This window comes from Hermetia illucens, chromosome 3 (assembly GCF_905115235.1).
Source record: "Hermetia illucens chromosome 3, iHerIll2.2.curated.20191125, whole genome shotgun sequence".
Lineage (NCBI taxonomy): Eukaryota > Metazoa > Arthropoda > Insecta > Diptera > Stratiomyidae > Hermetia > Hermetia illucens.
Genome location: NC_051851.1, coordinates 72,625,189 through 72,642,970, shown reverse-complemented (window position 1 = coordinate 72,642,970; position 17,782 = coordinate 72,625,189). Strand labels below are relative to the sequence as shown.

Below are 17,782 nucleotides of genomic sequence, written 5' to 3'. Positions count from 1 at the left end.
GGGAACTGTAAACGCTCACGCATACAGTGAGTTACATCCTTTTACGTTGAATTTAAGGAGGGGAGGGGGGGGTCCCATACATGCAAAAGGGGGGTGTACATTTTTTTTCCATCAAATATAGTCTGTGGGGTATAAAATTAAAGGTCTCGGTTAGTACTTTTCGAAGCCGGCCTTAGTTTTGACATCTGTTAGAAAGGTAGGGAGCGCGGGGGGTTGAAAATGATCATTCCTTTAAGGGGGCCATTTTCAGAAACCACCAAACCGAAAAAATCGGAAAAAAATCAGGAGGTTGCCACTATATGGTGCCTTGGTTCCGAAATACCTTTCATACCGGTATCTGTTCAAATAAAGTTAATAATAGTATGTTACTATAATTTTTTGTAATTGGCTGGAAACCCCCCTTAAATTCATCCTAGCAGTGATGTAGGCTATAATGTAGAGCATGATCATACCAAGTTTGGTGCAAATCGCACCATCACTAACAAAGTTAGTGTTATAATATGCCAAAGTTCTTGTTTCTTTGAAAATTGAAGACTATCAGTGTCAATATCACTCGAAAGTCGGTACTCTCACATAATATATGCATATATTACGTGCTACGTACTAAGAAATACACAAAACCTTTCGTACCTGAAGCGCCCAGCTTTCTGTTTCCTGACTTGTTATTTTTAAGGGGCTAACTCCACTAGTCATCTTGAAAACAAAACGATTTTTTTATTGCATGTTTTAAGTATAACTACTAGAGAATACGTTGTTAAAATGTCACGTCGATCTGAATAAAACTAACTGAGATATGGTCGTTGAAAGAAAACAATCCGTACCGTAAAGGCCTGAAGTTGGAATTTTGAAAGCCTTTTTCTACAAATTTCATGTTTGATACCAGAGATCAGAATTACTCGGAAACTACTAAACCGACCTTTTTAAAACTTAGCAGGCTTATTCAATATATAAAAATGTAGTCTTTAGGCGTTTCATTATTTCTATCGTTAAAAAATGGCCAGAGACCAGTTATATCAGGCCTGGCCGAGATTGTCTTCCAGAGTCAGAAGGAGCGCAGATTCTTCGTTCGAGGAAACCTTTCCGAAGTGTCTTCGATTAAGCTCTACATATGAAAAACAGGACCGTCTCGTCCTTTTACACCGATACCACCTACCCAATTTTCTTCATGTTGTTAAAGGCGCAGTGTCCATGGCTGACCCCTAAGTGAAGATTATTAATTCCGTAACTCAAAAAAGCGTGCCATATATCGGTCACCCTTCTCTTTTGGTGATTATTACAAAGCAAGTCTTTCCAAAGACAAACATGGAAACCGCACCTCCAAATGAATGGGTTCAGATTGGGTATAGCTTCAAGTGGCATGATCATTGCTCCGTATTTCAAAGTGGGCTTAATCATTGACTACACATCAAATGAGTCAACTGTGATGATTGTCCCCAGGTATCATCTATCGTTGACCTTCAGTACCAAAGTAATCTGCGGGATTATCGGTATTTCCCGAATATGATGGTTCGGCGTTAGCTTGAGGTCAAATTACCAGGAACTGTAACGAAGAAGATATAAATCCTCCCTGTGGTTAGCCCATAAAATGCCCTAAGACACCCTGCCTCAACAGACTTCCGTCCGACCAATATGTGAATTTTCTCCACTGTAGCATGTGAAGAACCCCCATGATTAACAAAGGATCTGTTCCAAGCTGCCTTGTTGTGTCAAAAATTGAGGTAGAATTGAAGGTACCTTCAAAATCAATGAAGGAGGCCTAAAGAATGTTCTTTTCGGATATCATCTTCTCAAATTTCGCTGTGAATTCATGCAGTGCTTTCTCCGCTTGCTGCTTTGATGATAGACATGTTACCTGCAGTAAAACCACCACCTAGGAAGGTATGAATCCTTCATTTACTACTTTTTTTAATCCTTTTCGTATGAAGAAAGTTACGCTGATCTGTCTTCTTACGTTCATTTTGGTAGATTTACTTGGTTTAGGAATAAATATCAGCTACACCACATTATGCAATTGGAAAACAAACGTGCGCTAAGCATACGTGGTATATACCCAGATTATGTTGACCCATTTCGTCTGTTACTAGAGCAGGCTTCAATGGGACAAATTAAATGCACGCAAGTGACACTATTTGACATGCCAAGGTCTAGTCTGAGTGAACTTTAAGCAGATTGCCGTTTCTTTATTGCTTTCTGTATACTCCACGCTCTGTATACGCAAGTTACACAGCTATAGGCTACTTTCTTGGACGTTCCAACTTCGAGTGGATCTCAAATGAGTTATTCCTCTCGCAAAAGCCTTTTTCTTCAGAGCTTGCTGAACCACTTCAGCAGCGCCCCCGTCGAGTACAATGGGCCAATACGGCCTGAGTGCTCAGAAACAATAGCTTCTCCTCCACCACACACACACACGCCCCGTCGTCCTCCTCTGTTTTCATAAATTCGAGTTTCGCCGTGATGCTTTGGTAATAGATTTAATGCGCCGCCCATTTATTCTAATTCAGAGTCCAGTTCTATCTTCCACGTCACCCAATCTGTCTTCCACGGATTCCGAAATGAAGTGATTGCAGGTGGGCCCACACCTCGAAATATGAGAGTGTAATATCATTCGAGACACTCGATTTTCCTGCAAGACACTCAGAGGATGCCACCGTGATGTCGATGACCTCTTGCCTAACCGCATTGCAGGAAGTGGGTTCATTACCCAAGTTGAGGGTCTGCAATTCGGTCGCTACCAGATATTCTCATAGTCTCGATCTTCGGTTGTTGATGTTGGAATTTTCCCGACAGATGTGTTGTGCGTTAACATCGTGCTCTTCTATTACCTGCATGCCTTTACTCTTGGCATATTGGATAGCTCTAATGAATCTCCCATTGACAACTTCGTCAGCATCATAGGGAAACTAAGCAATACACCAAAGAATCTCCTTATCTCCCTCTAGACTGTTTATGATTAATTTGATCGTTGTAGTGTCACGGATGTCAAATAGGGCGACAGGTAACGCTTTCGTCCAATCGCAATTCTGATAGCGTATTACTGCTTTGAACCGCTTTGCTCCACTACCATATTAGCTGCAAGATGATATTTTGACTTCTGAGGTTGGATGCGCCTATGAGGTTACAGAACTCTTTAAATAAACTCTATTCAAATTGACGTTCCTAATCTGAGATTATCATCCTCATGGAATGCTCCGGCAAGTGTAATCGAAGAAGGATGCTATCTCCAGGCAACCTGAAAAATAATCCACCATGGTTCGGCAGTAAGGTTGTTCGAATCTGCATAATGGTGGTATGAAAATCCTGACTGGTGTGTACATTAATTGCAAGCACACGTCCAATTCCTGCATTCGGTTTTGACAGATGGTTGGCCATGCCTCTCTGTTACCAATTTAACGATAGTATTTGCGGAGTGGGATTGGTTCTGCACGTTGTTGAAGACGGCCTAGTTCTGGAATAGATGTAGGGCAATAGACACATCACACCACCAGTTGGGAGGCACGGAAGCTCAAATTGCTTGAATTGAAGCTCAGAATCTCGCTATTGCAGAATTTGGGCTCCTTACCAGCAGGCTGCAGCGCTTCAATCTTTAGATAACCAATTCAACCCCTCATTTCCATAGCGAGATAGTCAGATTGCTTGGCTGGCCCCTTGAACACGTTGAGGAGGACATACTTCTAGGAGGTGCTAGCTCGCAAATATATCGAGGAAGAATCCACGACAATTATCCCATTCTCAGATTAGTTGCTTGAGTTACTTAGGGCATTCTGCCTTCGAGAGGAAAGACCTGTTCAAAAGGCAAGGGGGAGAGTGGATTAGCTGAGGAGCTGTGGCAGAAGCAGTCGTAAATGAGGGGGAAGGGGAACTAGACGAATTTGTGCTCTAAGTCGAAAACGTTGGAAAACGTTTGCAAAGTTGTTATGAACAAAGTACCTGCGCAAATAATCTCAAGCAACGTACTGGCGGCCCTTATTTAAAATAATAAGAAATCTTTTTCTGTAGGACGAAAAGGATAAACTTCAGGCTATGTTTCAATGGAACGTCCTTCAAGATATGTACAGAAGAACAAAGCTTCGGGATTGGAAAGAATTCCGAATAGAGTTCTGGTTCTGGTTCGATCCACCCTCAGGAGTCGTCAGCGACCTTTAACGGATCACTTACATTACGAGGAATGGCGTCTCCAAGGTAACGGAACAAGTAGTTCTGATCCCCTAGAGCCTTGAGAGTAGTCGACGAAAACCGAAAAGAAAAGGCTTGTCAAGAAATGCGCAGTAGTTTTGAAGTGTATGCGATCTACAACGTTTCTCCAGAAGAACGGGCTACTGCAGTGTTGGAAGAGCATCAGGATCGTATTTTATGCTACAGGCGAGCATGGAGAGTAACAGAAGATGCATAAAAAAACAGAAGTGATAGCCCAACTAATCAGGTACTGCTCCCATCTGAGTTCGGGACGGCACCCACCTTAGGATTCTTACTCAAGACCAAAGGGATAGTTTTGTCTGGATTCGGGGTTTAAGGGTAACGGTTTCCAGCGTCTATCTAACGCCGAATGAGACGATGCCCGATTTCTGATGCAGATTTGATGCTCTGGAGGACATTGCCGTGGTCACGGAGGAGCGAATCTTTGTGGGGATGACTTCAATGCCAGGGCACTTAAATTGGGCACGCCTTAACCCGACTCCAGATTGAAACGGATTCTCGAAACTTCGAGACAATAATAGAGTCAAAACCAACGGCTAAATACCTAGGACTGCCTCTCGACTCAAAGGTGCGCTTTTTCAAGCAAATCAAAGCAGCAGCGGACATGTCTGCAGTTGGAGTTTCGGCTAATGGCAAATATTGGCGGCGGTCTAGCTGGCAACATTTGCTGATGAGTACAACACAGTCTGCGGTGCTCTACGGTGCAGAGGTATAGGCTGATGTGGAAGGACAGCTTTGCAGATGGCGTCAGCCTACCACACTGTCTCTGAACCGGCCGTGATGGTGATTGTGGGAATGGCTCTCATTGCCCTGCTTGCTAAGGAACGTAAAACCATATACAAGCGCAAGGGAGAAGAACCAAAGGAGATTGTTACGCGTGAAGAAAGGCAAAGTACCCTAAATGAATGGCAACTTTCTTGGTAAAATAAGACAAAAAGCAAATGGACTGCGCAGGCAACTTATGTACGTGGCTGAATCGAAAACATGATGAGGCTGACTACTTTTTTACCCAGCTCCTAAGTGGGTACGGGGATTTTCAGCCTTACCTGAAAATTTTTAGGCTTGAAGCACTCGGCCCCTTTCAAACCATCGCACTCAAATTTCGTATCTAAAAAGGTAACCGTTTTTGAGGAACCGAGAGTGATAGACAGATGGACGGCCAGACAGAAGATGCAGTCGAGGATGCAGAATACGTTGTCTTCACGTGGCCAAAGTTTGAAAGTTCAAGGAGAAATCTTGAAATTAGCTGAGTACCCGTTTAACGGTCCTAAGGGACATGCTGCAATCAAACACAGCATGGGACGCAGTAGTTGCAATGGTGAAACGGATCCTTCAGCGACTAAGAAACAGAAGCGAAGCGGAGACATAGAAGCTACTGGAATTCACAACACCGGAACGGTTTTTTGTCGATAAGAGTCCGGTATGCACGTCGTTGAATTCAGATACGTATCCATGATGCATTTCCCTCAGCCAAAAAAAAGCCAACAAGATTGCTGAATTATTGTTTTAATAAGATCTAGTTTGACATAAAACCTTAAAAAGAAACCACTTAATGTTGTTGCGCCAGAGAACTAGATGATTTAATGGAATCCATAAAATATCACATAACTGCGCAACTTCAAACGTTTTCATCTACCCAGCTTGTGTTGAAAATTAAAAACCTGCTGTAATCTCTCTCTCCCCCTTCCTTTCTGCAAAACAAATCGCTTTCCACAATTTGTATCCACCCCTATTCCTTAAACAACACGAAAGAAACAAACAATATCAAAAGTAAAGGTCAAACATTAATTAATCCCCAAGAAGTTAACTGTTTTATTTTCTTCGTATTATTAAATAGATTTTCTCCTTTTTTCCTATTTATACAGTTTTTCTCATTTCAGTTCTTCATCTCACGGAATTTCTTCTTTTCCCTTCATTTCAGGATTGCGACGTGAGAACAACAGAGTGAAAAGCGAACTTATCAGAATATTAAGCGACGCTTTGTACCACAGAACTAGGAGAGTAGAGATATTATCCTCCCGGCATATACGTATACGTAGGTGGAGCGGCGACCTTAAATAATCGTTCAGGGTTGGGCACGAGGACCCAGCAAGGATCTAAGTTGAGGGACGGAGCGAAACAAAGACGAATAATAATAGAAAACTGGAATTACTCCTGTTTAAATAAAGAAGGGCAAATTCATTCTAAGGACGAATAAAAAAACGAAATATAAATGAAATAAAGAACCCGAATGAAAAGTGTTTAACTAGGATAAGGTTGAGTTGGGATACGGAGACGCGACTCCAGGACTTTCAATTACACAACTGTGAAGCAGCGGAGGACGACACAGCGGTATAACAATAAAATGCTTACCATCCGCGAAATCATCCCCGAGAAGATGAAAATTGAAAAGAGCAGGTTAAAATACAACAAAAATAACAGTCCGTCCCGTCAGGTGCTACATTAATTGACATTGTTTGAAGGTTTCCACTTTTATTTCCATCGTGCTTGAACCTGAAAAGGATTCCTTCAGCGTAGACCACCATAATGTTTTGTGTATTGGTGTAGGTGTCTATGAAAGATAAGAAATTGAGCAAATAGTTTTGATGTTTTCCCGGGACATGAGGTTATGCAACGGAGTTGGAATGGAGGAGTCCTGGCTTTAATTTAATTCAAATTGGAGCGAACATTGTAAGTGGCTATTTCGAGGTTTTTCAACATGTAAATGAGAATAAGCCAAGACAGAGTTCCGGAGATGAACAAGGCAAGATATCACTGTTCAATTGTCGATATTCCGCAATGTTGCCATAGGCATTAGAGGGCCGATGTGCTGAGAATGCAAACTGTGAATTGCGACCAAAAGCGATATTAGAAAACCATCATTTGTTGCGAAAGAAACAATGTGAGCTTAAGTTAAAACTTAATCTGCGAAAACGAGTACACTTCACGAAGTGTGAATTTGAACAATATCCAAAACAAATACTTTGCCAAAACCATGCCTCTCATGAAACAGAGAGGTTTTAAAGGACTGAAATTTTCAATTTTGTGCGACGTTTTTCTATTATTCTTCGTGGCATTGTTTGCCTTGGAAGCGAAAGGTCAAACAATCGAAATAGTGCCGAGCGTATTCAGTGAAGATGATTTAGTTTTAAAACCATTATCAGGATCATCTGATACAGGTCGTAACGATTCAGATCACCCGGAATTGGCAAATAGATTCGATATTTACGGTGACTTCAGCAAAACACCGCATGACACTATCCAAAGAATACTGCGAGACGAGGATAGTGCTCTGGGCGTGGAGGACCAGAGGGGCACGTTTCGTTGGAAAAAGTCTGCCGAATCACCAGTGCATCGCAAGGTGTCTAAACGAGAAATAGAAATACTTCTTCCAAGTAACAGTAGTAGTAGTGAAAATAGTACAAAATCCTTAGACTTAGTGAATAGTAATTTAACAAAATTTGTAATTGATAGTGACTTAGAATTGCAACTGAAACAATCAGACGATAGACGACTTATAATGCGATTGAATTTAACGAATAATCTTATCAAGGAGTTTAGCACCGAAGATTTGAATCCCTGGCTTGCGGAAGTGACGCATTTGGATTTGACGAATAATCGATTGTCAAAATTTGTCGTAAACGTTCATTCCCAACTAGTAAACGTAAATCTCTCGGGCAACAATATTTCGAGTTTAATAATCGCAGCGAATGACTCAAAGTTAGAAACGTTGTCCATTCAAAACAGTAATTTGAGCTCGGCTTCAGTGACCGATAATACCAGCATTTTCAACATAGCACCCGCCGAGCTACTCGAGACCCTCGACCTCTCCTGTAACGAAATCACTAAAGTCGATGAAAAACTTTTAGGAAGTGGTCGGGCACTGAAACGCCTCAACTTGTCAAAGAATCGCTTACGACGAATTGAAAAGGATACATTTTATACCCTCATAAATATCGATACATTAGTGCTATCCCATAATCAAATCGAAAGTATTGATGCTGAGACGTTTTCAGTTCTGCCAACTCTGCAATATTTGGATTTGTCGTACAACAATATTAGAGCCGAATCAATACGTTCGTTGCAAGGAATCCCAGATTTAGTTGGACTGTCAATAGCATATAACCCTGATCTGGGGGATGCCCTGCAGGAGTTTGTAGCATCATGGAGTTTGAAAGATTTGGATGCAAGCGGAACCGGTCTATGTCGGATACCATCGGCTTTGGCGCAATCTGTAAGGACGTTGGTGCTGGTAGATAATTGGTTTGAGGTAAGTGATGTCCAGATACATTCTAGAAAAATTAATGCGCTAATTGTTCATTTGAAACCAAGAAAAAACAATTCCTTTTAGAACGATAGAAATTAAAAAAAAAACGGTCTTTTTTGGGCGCTCATTGCACATATTTCTTTCCATTTAATGAACACCTCTGAAAAATCGGGATTGGCACTCCATACCAATTCCATATTACGCCTGCCACACCCAAAAAATCAATAATACAGTCTTTATCAGAGGCTTCACCTCAACTAAAACGCTTCGAAACTCACTGATGAGCTCCGTGATTAATTCGGTGCTACAGCCACCAAGCTTTTTAGACAGAAATTGCTTGCATTAGAAACATTATAACCACGTCGTCTTCACTGAAAAATCATACGATTTTAGCTTGAGCTAGGCTTCTAACGGCCAGGCAGTTTAAGGATATAATAGTTGTTGTTGATGGTATGTATTTTTTTTATGGCACAAACATGTTGCAGTGGTAAGAATCAAACGCTTTCGAACAGTTCTTGGTAATATCTCCTTGGAAAATGATCGAGGGTAAACCTTCAAGGTTTTCATACATTGTTTTTGTCTCCACCTCTTCGCCCCCCGCAATGAATATATATTATATTAATATCCATTGATCCAAAAAGATATTGAATGTGACAACTGAAAAGGTCTCTGCTGTGTCAAAAATAATGGCTAAAATAATTCTTGAATGGATCAAAGAACACCTGCAAAGCTTGACTGACAAAGAGCAGGCTAATTTCCTGCATTGACCACATTAACACCCTGCGGATCTCTTTGGAACAGTGTCGGAATTTCATATCTCCACCTCTCCTATGCGTTACACAGGAGTGCCATTGCGGAGAAATAAATAGTTATAATTCGAGAGACACAACACGACTGATGAAGCAAAATGTCACGTTCTGAATTGAAGTAAAATTTCGAAGGAATTTCAAATCCGTCAAGGATACATTCTATCGCTGATATTTTATCTTCTTTTAATTGACACTGACATCTTTTCTGAAACTTATGACATTAATTTGTTCCTTCATCGAGTCATGCATCTTGGATAAATAGCACTGAATTTGGAGGCAAGGAGGTTCGAGCTGAAGATAAGCACCAAACCAATGTTCTCAGTCTAACTGTCATTCACACTCTTTCTATTTGTATTAATGAGCAGAATATAGCGTCGGGGGGTCTCCATAGTTGCAACAGAGAGGTGTAAATTTTGTTTTCACCCACTCTCAGAACCTATCTAACCAAACTGGAAAACTGAAGTTACCACTATACGGTGCCGAGCCTCCGAAATACTTTCCACACTAATATTTTTTCAAATAAAGGTAATAATAGTATATTATTTTAATTTTTAATAATTGTCTGCAAAACCCCGCTTTAGTTCATCCTACCAAGTTTAATGGAAATCGCACTATGACTAAGAAAGTTAAAATAGGTCAAAGATGTCGTTTCAGCGCAAATTTTAAAACTTTGAATGTCAGTAGCACGGGCAAGTGAATATTCTGAAATAAAATATGCATATATATTACGTGCTAGATGCTGCACTCAAATATTTTTATATAAAGAAAACAAAAAAAGCCTTCCATATCTGAAGTGTCCAGTTACTGGTCTCCCGTTCCCGTGTATCCTTAACGGGTTGCATTCGAATCCGACGATATACTTCAGACTTAGTTCTTAGTAATTCGAAGGACTTTCATCTGATATATCATTGAAGTAAGTACACCCAAACTGGAAGGAGCAGCGGAAACCTAGATTACGAGTGCTGGCTTCCGAATGCTGCGATGATTTTAGTCAAGAATCCTGGTGCCAAAAAATCACCTTTCATCAACTTAGCTTAAAGGATGCTTTACACGATGCTAGTAACTCGTACGAGTCACTAAAACTAGTATTCCTTTTATTATCCTCCTGATGTACACTGATACCCTGTATTTCAGAACAGTACCGATGCAAGTGTCCATGAATAAAAAAAAAACCCTATTTTCTGGAGCGAGTTGATTCTCCCAGCAATACTTTTGCGGACAATAGCACCATAGGAGACCGATTACACGTACGAGTAGTTAATTTGGTGCTATTGAAGTTGCTGAACCCATATCTCAGCACTGATGCCAATACAAATCCTTCTCCTTGATCACGTAACACTTGTCAAATTTGCAAAGCTACGTCTTCGTTAACTGTGACTCTGATTGTCACCATTTCCCGCCCTAAAGAAAAACCTCTATGCCAGTTGTACCGGAAGCTATCCATCCCTCTAAGCATCACATTCGTAAAGACATTAAAATTAATGAACGTCTTCTCCTCTCATAAAAGATTTTTTAACAATTCGTTGTGCATCGATTGATTGGCATCAAAATTGGGGATGGGTGGGGTGTTAAAATGCGAAAATCCACATCAGATCACTGTCCGAAAGAATTTCCTCGAGAGATGGAAATGATGTCATTTGAAAAAAAAATGAGAAGTCGATGGTCCAAAATAAAAACTGAAACTAAACTGAAGTATGAGCTGCGCCATAGCAGAAAATACCTTCAATCTTACGCTGACAGGATTAGCAAAGAATAATTAAGGGGTATTTGTTGCAATAAGAAGTTAATGCATGGTTCCATCCCGGTTTTGCGCTGAAGTCCACCAAAATAATATTTCTAAATGTTGCCTGGCGTCCTGACCTACGCCATTGCCTCTGGGGCATGGTCTGGCACGTCTTGTTTTTCTACCGCTTATACTTTCATCCTTACCCATAAGGATTAGCTGACTCCTCACAGCAGCCTGTTGAACTGGATTTTATTAAAAGTTAGACGATCGTAGTATCGCTTTCGTAGTTACATAGGCTATGATAATACTACGCCAAGTCACTCACCTAATATCAATAAAACTTAAAACCCCCCACAGGAAGTGAAAAGTAATCCCTATACATCAACAAAGGGCAGGCCTTCCCCGCCATAGTGTAGTGACTGCATTCTCCAAGTGCTCATTAGATGCAAATCGAGTTCTCCCGTAGTGCCTATGACATGCCTCATGCTGTGCCTCTTTTTATTTACTTCCTTGACACAGATTCAAGCAGGTTTCTTACCATTGCGTAGTTAATTCATTTTCTGTTTTGTTAACCTGTCAATTCGGCGTCTATTTCTACCATATATTGAACCCTAAGTCATCCCCGCGACATTTTCGCCAAAGTCAAAAGAAGGGCGCTCGTGTATTACAGTCCAACAAATCACTTAGGGTTAAGAGAATATAACATTGATTTTGATTTTTTTGTGGATCTTCCTAAGCGCGCGTCTAGATGTTATGACCCAGTGAACCAAAATGTACATCTTATTTCTTTCCTTCCTTTCGTCAACTTATGGATATCCTTTACGCCTTTCAGGAGCCAGAGAACCTCCTTTGATCTCAGATAAGGAGGAAAAAAAAATGTTCACATTACCGATATTACATATATCCTCATTTGGTGGATTATAGAGATGTAAGCCCATGTGCCTGGCAATACCTGTTTCCACTGAAGAGGGTGTCCTTTATCCATTATTGACATTAAAATCATTTAAATTAGTTGCGGTGATGTTCTATATTGCAGGGTTCTAGCATTGTCATATATGGCAGTTTCAAGACTCCCAGTATTACAACCAACCTTGATTCATTTCAATATTTGATAAACCACTGTTATGACTTTTAGAAGCGTCCTTATTACACATCACTAACACCATGAAAGTACGGGCTTTCGATGAAATACAGTAGGCTTCTGTCGTCTACAGAACTTGACAAAAATTTGTGATTTTTCCGAAGTACCCTGTGACGGTAAGGTCGAAAGGTCTTGCTGAAGAAATGATTTCAACCACTACCACAGCTAGCAATATATAGAGGAGTTGACTAAAAACCCGAAGTAACAATGGATAGTTCACAAGAAAAAAATATCTAGAAGAAAAAAATGATTGTTCATGAAGGTGTCGACGACTTTTCATCATTACTTGAAGAATCCTTTGCAAGAGCAGGATCTCTTTCAGTTGATGCGAATTGTTCTACAGTTACAATAAAGCCGTTCTTTTTTCAGCCAATCACCGAGCGAATTCCGCTGAAAGATGCCAGGAGCTGAGATAGTACAAAGGCGCTCGAACTACTTTCTCTTTGCCTTTTAGCTATCCGAGTTGACTACGGAATCGAACCCACCTTGTACACCATTCGTGAACTGAATTAAGTTGGTCTTTTGGAGAACTTGTGTACCTGAAGACAAGAATTCTAGTCAGCTTGACCTCCTCCGAGGAAACAGAAATTCAGCACAGCTGCAATCCCGTGTCCTACTTTCAAACTCGAAAGGAAATCAGATTTTGAAATTAGCAGAATGTCGAACACCTAATGATAAAATACTGAGCTCGGGTTGAGATGAACGAAAAAACAGAACTCATCAGCAATTTGGAAACATTCCGGTGTGATCTCGTTGTACGAGCAAAGTAATTTGCTACTACCACAGCAGATTTGGCCAAAAGGTCATAAGATACAACCAGCCATACGCTTAGATATATGAAACACCTAAGTCGGAAAACTAAAGGAGCTTTTCCAGGCCGAAACGCTGGAAACTCCTGAGGAGGGTAAGGAATGTTTCAGTATGATAGAAAAGAGTTCTGCTTAGAGACAGAGTCTCTTTTATACTTGAGGCGGTTAAAGAATTCACTGAGCCACAGTGTTGGGTCCCAGCTCTTCGCTTTCCAGAGCTCAGATGCGATGTCGTCAGGTCCTGTTGCTTTCCCCGATTTCATTTGTTTTATTGCCTCCTCGACTTCAGTTGCGCTGACTGGTGGAACTGCTCTAAATGTCGGCAATGATTGTGGAAGTGGAAGACGAGCAAATTCTTCAGTTGAAATCTGCTCGAAGTATTCTCGCCATCTATCCGTTGGGGCTCGACGGTTGGTAAGGAAAGTACCATTCTTGTCATTAACGCAACGGAAGTGTTCGATATCCTGTGTGCGTTCATTACGGCTTTTAGCAAGTCGATACAGATCTCTCTCGCCATCCCGAGTGTCCAGTTTATCGTAAAGATTTTTGAAATGTTTCGCTCGGGTGACAGCGACTGCTTTCTTTGCTTCCCGGTTGGCATTCTGATAAATTTGTCAATTAGCAGGCGTTTTATCGTTGAGAAATTTGTGGTAGAGGCGTTTCTTTTCACGGACCTTCATTTCAACATCATCATTCCAAAGCCAAATATCTCGGTTGATGTACCGCTTACCCGGCTTGGTGACCCCGTGGGTTTTATCGGTGGCTCAATTCGCAGGACGGCAATCAACGGCCGATGTTGAGATGCGACGGTCTCATAGGGAACGACTTTGTAATCAGTGACAGTAGTAAAATTTTGGCGTCTTATGAGAATATAGTCGATTTGCGTTTTACTGTTCCCACTATAAAATGTAGGAAGATGAGGCAATCGTTATGGGTGTCCGCAAAACCGATTATGCGCTCACCACCCTCATTGCGCGCTCCGAACCCCTTTCCCTCATGGCACCTGTTACCGTCTGCCTTTCCACCCATATAACTATTAAGGTCGCCGGCAATGATTATGTAATCGTCAGCAGGCACGTGACAAGTCTTTTCATCGAGAAGTTGCCAGAAGGCATCTTTCTCGGCATCAGGTCGACCTGTCTGTGGTGCGTACGCGGTGAAGAAGTGAATAGTGCGATTAGCTGATATAATGGTGAGCTTCATCAGCCGATCATCAAATCGTTCGACTTCTTTAATGGCATCACAGAAACCCCTTTGAGATGGAAATGCCAACACCATATTGAGTGTATGGGTTACCAAAATAAAGAAGTTGTAGCCATTTTTACCGCGTTCGCGTTCAATGTCGCAGCTTTTGGCACCAGACCATCGGTTTTCTTGCAGAGCCCAGATATCAATGCGCCTTTTCCGAAGGGCTCTTGCGAGTTCCTCGGTCTTTCCAGTTAGGGTACCAACATTTAGCGTGCAGACACGTATTTTTTTGTTCGTTGTTATCAGACTAACTTGCTTACGTCCTGACGTCGTCCATGCGTCAAGAACCCTTGCCCATTTCTCGACAGGACCGGGACCCGTCCTGCCGCATCGACTGAGGTGGACGCCCTAGCATTTCTCCGAGGCTTCTGACTCAATCCGATCATCATGTTTGTAACGACATTGTATGCATTTTCTTGGTCGACCTGGCGCGGGGCCTGTCACCAAGAGAGATCAGGTAGGATTTAGCATAGTAGAATAACTCCAACTATATTCTATTTATCTCTTTGCCTGATCTCAGCATTTTATTTTGGTTTTACTGAAGATAGAACAGAGTACGTTGCCTCAAACCCTAATAGTTCCTATTTAATTATCGCCCATTATTGTTAATGCGATATACCGATGAAATAAAGTCAATATATGCCTTCTTATAGTTTCGATGTTATAACACCGGTCAAAGGTTTTCTACCGATGTATAATCGGATTGAAAGTTTTTTATCATTATCTTATGGGGGACGATTCTTTAGTGATGTTTTTGTCTTAAAAACTATCGAATTGCCCTCAAAGTGCATCGGTATTCGATTGAAAGTAGTTTCGTATAATTTAGAAGGCTATCGGCGCGAACTTTGGGAGGATGATTCTCTCCCATAAAGTTAAAACCCAGTCCAAGCAAATATCTACTAAGCTGCAAGCGAGCATCGCATCCGTTCTCAAATTCTGCAAATAGTTCAATTATATTTTGTTCTGAACTTGCTAGTAGTTCGTTGAACTTCATCGTTGCCAATTAATCTAATTAAGTATTACGTTGGAGTCCGGAATAGCCCCAGCAACGAAGCAATTTAAAACCACCTCGCACCTCGCCCTCTCATCAGCCAAAATCGGGAATACTTTCCAAACAATTGGAAACTTTGAATTATATAAAAACTAATCACGGAAAACACTTTTACTCTAATGAAAATTGCAATCAAGTATATTCCCCACGACCAATGAAAAATCTCTAAAAATTAAATTTACATTTTAAACTTTCCCTTCTTCAACCATGAAGTCGTTGTCGTCGTCGTCCATCTCCTTTGAGTACTACATAAAATACCCGTACGCTTCTACGTAGCCATCTCGATAAGATAATTAAAGTTCAGTTTATACGGGCTTAGTGAAGATGGATTTTCACTCTTTTTGAACTGAACTTCGGGAGAATCTCCCTGCAGCACTTTTGCGGTCATACTTTCAACTTTCGCATTCAAATTGGTATTTAAAATCTCCGGGTAAGGGAGACTAGATTTTAAGGAAAACCTCGGCAGCTTACCGCATGGCAACCACTCACCCGTCCAACTCAATTCTTAGCTGGCTGCTCGCTCTCAATTGAGCCAGGCAGTTTTAAACTTTTCAAAGATCAAGAGCAAATTCCCGCAAACTCCTACATCCGAAAACATTATAGCCAACTGTGATCTCAACTTAAACACAATCCTTCCGGGCGACTTCCAAGAAATATCCTTTTCTAAGTATCTATTTCTCTCTAAAGAAATTTATCTAGTAGATATTTATGTCCCTGCATGCTGGTGATGAGCAAGTGTTGCCAGGACGCGAGGACTTGCTTTAGGCGAGAGAGAGTCCTCAAGGAATTGTTAATTTATTCGGACAGAAAGAGGCAAGAGATGATTCGATGGAAGTAGGCATCATCTGCAAAACCACTTACTGATACTCTTTCAAGAAGGAGGAAAAGCTGGCTTTTGCCAAAACTAGGCCCCAATGGGCTCGACAACACAGATAACTCCATCTTCTCACTTTAGTCATCGTGTCGAATCCAAACTTTAAATTGAAAGGTTAGTGCGAACGGGTAGCGCCACATAGGAAGCTCGCCTGTTCGTCTGAAAACCGACATCACCACCCTGACAGGAAGAAAAAATCGTGCACTCCGAATTTCCTTGAAATTGAATTAATTCTTAAAGCACTGTATCTCCTCTTTTGATTACGTCATTAATTAAATATATGGCCATTGGTTTTCTCTGTAGCTCTGCCAAGGATGGATAAAATGAAATTTAATTTTCTAGTCCTTTTTTTCTGGTTGAATGAGGGTTTCTCAAGCAAACTTGAGGCAGGAACAAATGGGCGTACGAAGATATCAGAGAAAGTATATTTATTTAGACGTTGACGTAGTTGTACATTTTCGAATAGACTTTTCAGGAAGTTTTCCGGTTGACCTCGATTCTAACGGGTGAAGAAGAAAACAACCAGAATTTCCCAGGCTAACAACATTATTACGTTTAATGACGAGAACGTGAATCTTTTGTCGGTAAAGGAAAGGCATTGATTTGGGAAGAAAATTTTCTGAAAATAATTCTTGGTCGTTGGTAGAGGAATTTGATTCTAGAGAGAAATATTCGATGTGTTTGGCAGAACACGAATTGTATCGTGGTTTAATTAATGACAATTTGATCTTTAAAAGGGAAAAAATCAATTTTTTTAGTATGGAGAAAGACGCTGGAATAGAAACGAAATTTGGGGTTGGATGTCATTATTTCCAATCACATTAAGTATTTTTAAATAAGTGGAACCCACTTCGAATTCGGGAAAATCACCCAATCTATTTCCAAGGTCAACTCGTATTGGTCAATCCTTTATTTAGGAAACACAAAAACATTTGTTTTGGGTTTCGGATTTGGTCAAGATAATTTCACATCTTGATAGATAAATGAAGTTTATTTTCCTGCAGAAGACCTTACCGAAATATAAACAAGTTGGAAACCAGGAGCTCATTTAAGGGCCTTGGATTCATAACTATTTAATTTGCACGCAGTTAAAAACTGAAATGAGCACTATTTTTGAGAGCCATTTACACGACAAATTCATTCGGAACAGTACTGACTCCCGTTCACATCCGACATCATATCGAAGATTGAATTTTATTTGGCAACTTAACAGACTTTCACAATTGACCGTAATTGGAAAAAGTAGACACTTTATTTGTTATCCTAATCTTAGCACATTGATTTATTCTCAAGTAACTGAATGTTCTTTAAAATTAATAAAAGGAAATAACTAAGCTCATTTGGTTCCCTATCTAAGGGCTTACCACTGCCTGCACGCTTAACTTTAGCGATGGTGTAAGAACCGAGATTCTCTCAGTAAACTCCGAGTTCACCTAAATAAAGTTCTCTCATCATTTGGTAAAGTAAGTGGATGTTACATCACGCGTCAACTTAGAAAAAACTATTTTATATAAAGTTTGATTTTATTATTCAATATAGTTGACTTTGAAGGCGATACAATGATTGTAGCAATCATCCAATTTTTCGATACCATTTTTATAGTAAGATTTGTACCTCAAAATAGGCCTCAGTTTCCACCTCTAAATATTACCTCTTCATCGGCGCTACATTTCTTTCCAGCGAG

At 40.7% G+C, this 17,782-nt stretch overlaps 2 protein-coding genes across 2 annotated transcripts in view; one reads left to right on the top strand and one right to left on the bottom strand.

Moving 5' to 3' along the window:
* Positions 1-17,782, bottom strand: part of LOC119651054 (protein timeless homolog) — a 543,993-nt gene that overhangs the window by 276,479 nt on the left and 249,732 nt on the right. The gene's annotated exons all lie outside the window — the stretch shown is intronic.
* Positions 1-17,782, top strand: part of LOC119651053 — a 69,662-nt gene that overhangs the window by 42,673 nt on the left and 9,207 nt on the right. The window contains exon 2 of the mRNA XM_038054382.1: positions 6,116-8,443. Within this exon, the coding sequence (XP_037910310.1) occupies positions 7,169-8,443 (1,275 nt within the window). The 5' untranslated portion in view covers positions 6,116-7,168. The remainder of the gene's footprint in view (positions 1-6,115; positions 8,444-17,782) is intronic.